The 8,499-nt window shown below is 42.4% G+C and overlaps 1 protein-coding gene and 1 long non-coding RNA gene across 2 annotated transcripts; one reads left to right on the top strand and one right to left on the bottom strand.

Annotated features, from left to right (window-relative positions):
- Positions 1-633: 633 nt before the first annotated feature.
- On the top strand, positions 634-4,893 carry LOC125739902 (uncharacterized). The gene is made up of 3 exons (XR_007397364.1): positions 634-888; positions 3,589-3,665; positions 4,764-4,893. It is a non-coding gene; the product is annotated as an uncharacterized LOC125739902 (long non-coding RNA).
- On the bottom strand, positions 2,255-6,766 carry LOC125739894 (tripartite motif-containing protein 16-like). Its single transcript, XM_049010446.1, has 6 exons — positions 6,095-6,766; positions 5,442-5,537; positions 5,028-5,261; positions 4,729-4,888; positions 4,298-4,357; positions 2,255-3,642 (listed from the first exon to the last, which is right to left on the bottom strand). Exons 1-6 carry the CDS (start codon positions 6,458-6,460, stop codon positions 3,128-3,130), a joined length of 1,431 nt encoding a protein of 476 aa, XP_048866403.1. The 5' UTR covers positions 6,461-6,766; the 3' UTR covers positions 2,255-3,127.
- Positions 6,767-8,499: the final 1,733 nt, after the last annotated feature.

The following is an 8,499-nucleotide window of genomic DNA, read 5'->3' as shown; positions in this document are numbered from 1 at the left end:
CAAAGCTGTATGTTCTGTAAGATCTTAAAATGCACTTGTTTAATTTTGTTCAAAATACAGTATTCGTTTGTTATATAGGATCCACTTTCTTTTTGTATTGAAAACTCTGACAAATTGAATTATCACATTTTTTTAATCAAGAAAATACCTACAGTACTACGCAAAAGTATAGATGACTGTAATACTGCATTTTGTTCCGAAATTTAAATGGTTCTTCATTAACTGGATCAGTCCAGTGGGGATGACTTTAATTACAGTGTTGTATTCTTGATAAGGTATTGGGAAGTTAGGTACAGTCATGAAATATTCCATTAATATTTCTTGGAGGCCATTTGGATAAAAATAGTGATTTATTTCTGGAGCTGATATTAGAATTATTCCACAGCATAGCTCTATGAGGGAAGAAGTTGTTGAGAGAGAAGTTGTGCCTGACCCCAGATGGTTACGAGATATACGAATGCCTAGATACCTAATAATATCCTTTGTGGGAATATCATCCGGCCTTTGGTAATGTCAAACCCATGCCTGACTCCTTAAAAGAGCCTTGAAACTCGCATGCAGTGTGAGCTATTCTTGTATGTCACATACTGAGTGCCCCTCTCTGCTTTCTTTTCTAGCCTGGATCCTAATCCCGATCTAGGGATCAGGATCGCTAGGGAAGAGCAACATCTGGGATGTTTACCGTCCTCTGTACTTGTGTTCATAGTGTTGGAATTGGTCTTTGGCACTGGAAGGATGTAAAACAGGCACACGAGAACACAAGTACGGTCGAGTACACATATTGAGATCCAGCCATAGTCAGGTCAAAAACACCAAAGCCGTCTGGCGCTCAAGGAGCAAAAAAAAAGGAGAGAAGAGGAGGAAAAAATGGGAATTATAGGGTGTGAGGTGAGTGAAAATGAATAGTTTATTTATGAGATAATGGTTACCATAGCAGAATGTTACTAACTGATTTTGGATACTGATCAATCATTTAAGAAAATTAAAGACAGTTACTCCCACCTTAAATTCATCAGGGAATGTTTAAAAGACTATTCGGTGTTTGGGGAATAACATTCAGAATTTTGAGAAATGCACTTTTATCTTTTAAATTTGCTGTGCGAGCCCTTCACTGTCATGTCTCAAAAACCAGAAGCCTGAGTTTATCATCTCAGCCAACGTTCATTCTGCTTGCATTAATTAATCAAAATGCTGTTAATTTTTTTTCCCATGTTGTAATGAGCAGCTGTGAGCGTTTGCGTTTTCATTATTGATTAGTATTAAATGTAATGCAGACAGCCTGCGTCATGTGAGATAAGTGAGGACTGAATAGCTTTGTTCAAGGATTCTAGTAATTAGGCTACTCTTTGGCTGCGTTTCACCGTTAGCAGCTTCATATTATCATAATGCAGGCTACCACCCAGTGGTCTCCTATAAACTCCTCCTTCTTCAGATGCACTTTGAAATACTTCAGCCCCACCCCTGAGAATACCGAGCCACCTGTGCATACCCTCCACCCCTTCCCATCCAGTGATAGAGCATCAGATTGTCCTCCAGCTTATTGTACATTTTTTATTATTCATATATTTTATTATTCATATATTCATATAACAGATTTGTTTGTTTTTCAATTGAATTTTACAGGTTTTACATCACATTAAAAGTGGGATAAGATTTTAATGATTTATTGTGGTATCACAAAAACCTGGCATTTTAACAGAGGTGCATTGCGAATTGTTCTGTGTTTGGCAAAGTTTTAAATCTTAAATCTGGAAATGTAACATTAATTATCCATCCATCCATCCATTTTCCAAACCGCTTATCCTATTGGGTCGCGGGGGGTCCGGAGCCTATCCCGGAAGCAATGGGCACGAGGCAGGGAACAACCCAGGATGGGGGGCCAGCCCATCACAGGGCACACTCACACACCATTCACTCACACATGCACACCTATGGGCAATTCAGCGACTCCAATTAGCCTCAGCATGTTTTTGGACTGTGGGGGGAAACCGGAGTACCCGGAGGAAACCCCACGACGACATGGGGAGAACATGCAAACTCCACACACATGTGACCCAGGCAGAGACTCGAACCCGGGTCCCAGAGGTGTGAGGCAACAGTGCTAACCACTGCACCACCATGCCACCCCAACATTAATTATGTTGTTTATAAATATATTTATTAGTTTCTATCTTGGAATTTGTGGTGAATTCTTAAATTGATCATAAATCTGTCTTGCATACACTATATTGCCAAAAAAATTGGGACAGCTGCCTTTACACACACATGAACTTCAATGACATCCTATTCTTAATACATAGGCTTTAATATGGAGTTGGCCCACCCTTTGCAGTTATAACAGCTTCAACTCTTCTGGGGAACCTGTCCACAAGGTATAGGAGTGTGTTTATGGGAATTTTTGACCATTCTTCCAGGAGAGCATTTGTGAGATCAGGCACTGATGTTGGATGAGAAGGTCTGACTCAGTCTCCATCCTAATTTATCCCAAAGGTGTTCTATCGGGATGAGGTCAGGGCTCTGTGCAGGCCAGTCAAGTTCCTGCACACCAGACTCGCTCATCCATGGACTTATAGCACAGGTGGCATCCTATCACAGTACCACGCTTGAATTCACTGAGCTCCTGAGAGTGACCCATTCTTTCACAAATGTTTGTAGAAGCAGTTTGCATGCCTAGGTGCTTGGTTTTGTGTGTGTGAAGTTTGTCATGTGGGGATTCTTCTGGGGTAGTGTGGTGTACCCCCCCACCCCCCCAGTCACTTATTACTGTGCTGTAACGAGCCTGATATCAAGTCATTTAGCCTTAAAAGGAGCATTTTCTACGTATTTCAAACCTTTAAATGCTTCTCAGAGCATTATTGAGCCAACTTATTTTAAGAATTCTTGTAAAGTAAAAATAACTTACCGACAGACTGATAATTTCACTAGTATTAAGGCATTTTCTCCTGAGATTCAGTGTTTATTTCTTGTATTTCAGCTAATGTGTTTTACGGTGTGTGTATACTTTTTAAGTCCATTCTGCTTTTCACAGAGCTGGCCGCAAACAGGCATCAGCCTGCAGTCATCTATTCTAGTACAGTGTCACTTATATCTCTTTTCTTGGGATACATTTAACAGCCTACTAACCCAGTCAGCACAGTTTCGCTGTACTGTAATAAAGAAAAAACCCAGGATAGAGGGGCTCGGTGAACGTGGTCTGGACCCTGTGCATAAGGGTCACTGTGTCAGAGACGCTGTAGAAGCACAGAGTTCCTGCCCTGTGGTCCAGGTACACTCCTACCTTGGGGGAGGGGGGGGCAGATACCGCAGTGTACGTATTATTGTGCCAAAATGAGTAAATGAAGTCATACCAGTAAAGACACCAGGACTTGTCATTGTATCCAAGTGCGCTGTCATTACCCCACCCTTCCCTGCTGATCCCTTTATATGCGACGCCTACACCGACCCCAACCCTACTGAACTCAACCTCCCAGTAGCAGCGCCCAGTCAGACCCTCTGTACACAGCACTTGTGTCCATGAGTCAAACCTCTCCTGGTGATCAGGATATGACTGTGTCTCTCTCTTCCATGTCACCACTCTGTTCCCCTCAGACAGGTGGAGGTTTCTGTTTGCTGTGTTGGGGTCCAGAGCGAGTCGACAGGAATCTGATGGAGGAGAACATCAGAAGGTGATGGTTTGGTCTTGTTTACTCCTTATGTTAAAAAAAAGTGTGGTCCAGGTATACCTTACCTTGTGGGGACCATATGTCCCTACAACGTGATGAATACTCATTTTGACCATATGGGAAACTGAATTTTCTAATCTTGTACTTTGTTCGGTTACTTATAGTTAAGGTTAGGGCTGGGTAGGGATTAAGGTCATCATGTTAGGGTTAGGGTTTTCCCCACAGAAATGAATGGAGAGTCCCCACAAAGATATAATTACAAACCTGTGTATGTGTGTGTGTGTGTGTGTGTGTCAGCGGGTATAACTATCCTTATGGGGACACATATCCCCCATGTCCCCATAACGTGATAAATATCCGTTTTTTTCCTTTATGGGGACCGGTTTCCTGGTCTATTTTATTAAAATCAGTGACTGCTATGAAAAAACAAAAAATACAAAAACTCTTGTATTTTGCTTGGTTACTTATGGTTATGGTTAGGGCAGGGTGGGGGTTAAGGTTAAGGTTGTCATATTTAGCGTTAGCATTTTTCCCATAGAAGTGAATGAACGGGCCCCATAAGGATAGGTATACCCTACATACGCGCGCGTGTGTGTGTGCCTGAGCGGGTGTGTATGTGTGTGTAACAGACTCACATTGTAAGAATTCTGCTCTGGTCCTGGGCACTAATACTGGTAGGCCGGTGTCTTTGGTAACTAGAAGGAGACAGAGAGAAACAGGGATGTGAGTAAAAGGAATTTACTTGTGGGAGATGGACTTCACTGACTGTGGAGACAACAGCTCTAAGGTATTATTATTATTATTATTATTATTATTATTATTAGGATAATTACAGACACTTTAGCAAACCAAGAGTCATTCTAAGTTAAACAAAATGCAAAAGTTTGAAGGTTTTTGAATTGTTTCATTTAGAAAAATAACAATTGGTCTAGGTTCTGTAGCTTGTATAATTTAGCCATTTTCTGCCAAGATTTATTGGCTTGTTCAGTGAAATACAAGGCTGACCGTACTACATACTCTGTCTGAACGGCCTAAACAAACACGGAAAGTGTACTTCTTTATTAACCTGTGTCACTGATTTCTGCCGTTTTCATTTTGCAGACATTCTCCAGTTGTTCCTTCAGTTTAACAACCGCATTCGTCACGTTTCCAAAATAGTAGCATGGATTGACAGAGATTCTGGGCCCAAATCCAGCTTCAGGGATGACAGGAAGACGCAGGAACCTCTACAGACACACAGTCTGATTAAACAGCTTCATCAAAACAAATGTGTCATGCAATAAAATTTTAATTATCATTTCTAGCAGACATTTACTTGAATACTGTAGCTTTCATACTATGGTCCTCTGTAGTGTCTTTTGTTACCTGGAGGAAATGGATGTGATCCTCTGTGTGTGAAAGCTGCTCCAGCTCAGAGTGTCTCCTCTTCAGCTCATCAATCTCCTGCTTCAGTCTCTCCATGTGTCCTTCAGCTGGACTAACTGCAACCTTCTCCTGATCTCTGATTAGCTCTGTTACCTCAGAGCGTCTTCTCTCAATGGAGCGGATCATCTCAGTGAAGATCTTCTCGCTCTCCTCCACTGCCTTCTGTGCAGAGCTCTGTCAGAGACACATACAAAGGACAGGTGTATCTTCAGCTCTCACTGGGAGCCCGGATCAGATTGGATGGTGACCAAACACTAAGATCCTCTTTGGCTGAGTGAGGGGGGGGTTCAGGCTGAGCCCTGAAATGTCTCCTCCAGCAGGAAGCCGTTATCTTCTCCTCTGCCTCTTACTCACTGTGATGGAGCCCACAGCCTCCCTCAGCTCCTGTAGCTCCTTCTCTCTCCTCCGGATTCTCTGCTGAAATTCTCTCTTTGTTTCCCGCAATCGTTTCTACAGATGGGAAAAAGAAGAGAAAATTTGTTTATCATTGACTGAGATCATATTTTTTACCTTGTTAATTAGATCATGATAAATCACAGTCAGGCTGAAATTCGTATGTTATGTGTTTCCCCTTTGCAGTTCACCATTTGCTGAAATACGCTTTATTTGTACTCATGGAAAATGTATCTTCAGGGGAAAATAAACAGTCTTCAATGCACGTCTGGACAAAACATTATACATTTAATTTAAGTTACAACAGTCTATCTCCACTAAGAGCACAGCCTTAAACAGGAGACTGTCTGCAGGGGCACATGCAAGTAAGAATTTCATTGAACATGGTACTCCTACTTGTACATATGATAATAAAAAGATTTGAATTGAATTCAATTGAGGTGCCAAAAGTTATTTCCCTGTACCTAAGTAGACTTGATCTCAGTGCCTTCAAAGCAGACATACTAAAATTCATACACATATGGCATACATTTTACAGATATAAAATTTCATTTTCATGTTTGCTTCATATATGATTCATAAATTAAATAATTTAACAGAGGTTCTCATCTTACCTGCATCTCCTCCCTTCCTGCAGCAGCTGAGACTGTATCATGGCCTCTGTGTTCATCCATCGTACAGAGATAACAGATACACTGCTGGTCGGTACGGCAGTAGACCTCCAGGGGTTTGTCATGCTGGGAACAGACCTTGTCCTGCAGATGTCCAGTGGCATCAGTCAGCTTGTGCTTCTTAAAAGCTGGCGACTCATAGTGAGGCTTGAGGTGAGTTTTACAGTAAGAGACCAAACACACCAGGCAGGATTTGATGGCTTTCCGCTTTCTCCCAGTGCAGACGTCACACACCACATCTCCATGGTCAGCAGGCATAGTTCCTTGTATTCCAGTTTTCTTCAGTGTCTCCACCACTTCAGCCATCATGGTGTTTCTGCCCAGAACAGATCTAGGTATGAAGGCCTGTCTGCACTAGGGGCAGCTGTAAACTCCAACAAGATCCCAGGAGCTCTTAATGCAGTTAATACAATAATGATGTCCACATGAAATAGTCCTTGGATACTTCGCAGATCTAAACAGACTGGATATGCAAAGTTCTTCTCATCTAAGTTCCCTCCAGCTTCTGTCTTTTTATTGCACTGCTTTGCCTTCTGCTTTGCAGAAACTGATCTTGAGAATGACGATGGGAGGTACTTCCAGGATTTGCTACAGCAGGTGTGGTTTTGGCTCGAGACCAGAGAGAGCAGAGAGCAGAGAGCAGAGAGCAGTGAGCACAGAGCAGAGATCAGTGAGCAGAGAGCATAGAGCAGAGAGCAATGAGCAGAAAGCAGTGAGCAGTGAGTAGAGAGCACAGAGCAGAGAGCAGTGAGTAGAGAGCAGAGAGCAGTGAGCAGAGAGCAATAAGCAGAGAGCAGAGAGCAGTGAGCAGTGAGTAGAGAGCACAGAGCAGAGAGCAGTGAGTAGAGAGCAGAGAGCAGTGAGCAGAGAGCAGAGAGCAATAAGCAGAGAGCACAGAGCAGTGAGCAGTGAGTAGAGAGCACAGAGCAGAGAGCAGTACCTCAGTGATCGTGCTCTTCTGGGCGGGTATGTCACTGACAGTGTTCCACAGCAGGAAGACCACAGTACCCTGTGCTCAAGCACGTCTGTCAAGTTGCTTGTTGATGTTTGTGTATGACCACCTGCATTTCCATAACTCAGCTGCATAACTCAGTTATGTATCAGCACCAACATTTCAAATGAGCTTTTAGATCACAGTACTTCAAGGTGAATCGGATGATTTTAGAACTTTAATGTGTTTGTAAGAGTTGTTATGAATGGTAGCAGCGATAATCAATATTACCAGACAGTGACATCTAGTGGGCAGCAGAAGATCCCATGGTGTTACTGGCTGATTCAAGTTTCTGAGATCAGTTTGGGAGTCTGTAGATCACTCATTATATCATCAGATCATCTACAAACATTGTTTTGTCTGTTTACATGTGTCTGGATTGAGGCGGTCAAGTGGACCCACCAGGATCAATGGTTCCTGATCCAGGCCCACTCCTGAGGTGGAACCCTGCACACTGGGGGGCATCGATGCAGCCTCCAGCAGGTATATAGTGTAGTACTAAAATGTAGTAACATTTTAAAGCAGATAAGCCAATAGTAAGGTATAAATAATCCATGTGAATGTTTTATATAATTTACTGACATCTCAATTTGGGATAGAAATAAACTTGACTATATGGTGGTTTTGCCTAAATGGAATCTAGGATTCGCTACTGATTATTATTAATATTTTTATTATTAATAAATTATTATTCTGGAGAACATACAGTGTTTAAGCCGTGTTTTGGAAGAACTGCAGCAGGACTCCCAATGTCCCAACCCTTTTACTGACTATACAGGAAAAGTCAGCAGAGACATGAATGGCGCTACCAACTGTTACGTGCCGTATCAGGTTCGGGCCGCAAGGGTTTGCGTTAGTTACGTACTGCGTAATTTCCGGTCTGCTACGGTCTGGTCGGACGTCGTCACTTCCGGGTTATCGAAAGAATTTCGGCGACGCGTAGTTTTACAGATCGTTACCTTTTTGTACTTTATTTTGTTTGTGTGTACGACTCTGGTCTGTTTTCTGGTTTATCGCATTTTGCTTTGCCCTCTGATTTTTGGTCACATCCTCTATATTTCCATTGACGTGTACCGATCATTTTGCCTGTGTTCCTGACTAGGAGAAAGCCTGGTATCGTGTACGGAGTAAAGAGTGACAGCCGTTTTCTTTGTTTGAGTTATTTGTATGGAGAGAGCGTGAGAGTGGTTTTCTTTTGTTTCATTTTTCTTTTGTAGGTGAGTTAGTTTGGGACTCGTGTGGTGGATCGTTTTGTTTGTTGTTGTGTTGGCTTGGATCACTCTTAAAGTCTGTGCCTACACTGTGCTGAGCAAACTTGTAAATACACACTCTGTTTATACTACCTGTAGCGTGTTTG

The sequence above is a fragment of the Brienomyrus brachyistius genome, chromosome 4 (genome assembly GCF_023856365.1).
Source record: "Brienomyrus brachyistius isolate T26 chromosome 4, BBRACH_0.4, whole genome shotgun sequence".
NCBI lineage: Eukaryota > Metazoa > Chordata > Actinopteri > Osteoglossiformes > Mormyridae > Brienomyrus > Brienomyrus brachyistius.
The sequence above is the reverse complement of the archived record's forward strand: the minus strand, read 5'-3'. Positions and strand labels throughout refer to the sequence as shown.

Coding starts and splice junctions, on each gene's coding strand:
- LOC125739894 (XM_049010446.1), bottom strand. CDS start 6,460: ATGATGGCTGAAGTGGTGGAGACACTGAAGAAAACTGGAATACAAGGA. Junction 4,358..4,728: donor GGCAGAAATCAGTGACACAG/GTTAATAAAGAA, acceptor GTCTCCTTCTAG/TTACCAAAGACACCGGCCTA. Junction 3,643..4,297: donor CAGAGCAGAATTCTTACAAT/GTGAGTCTGTTA, acceptor CTCCTCCATCAG/ATTCCTGTCGACTCGCTCTG.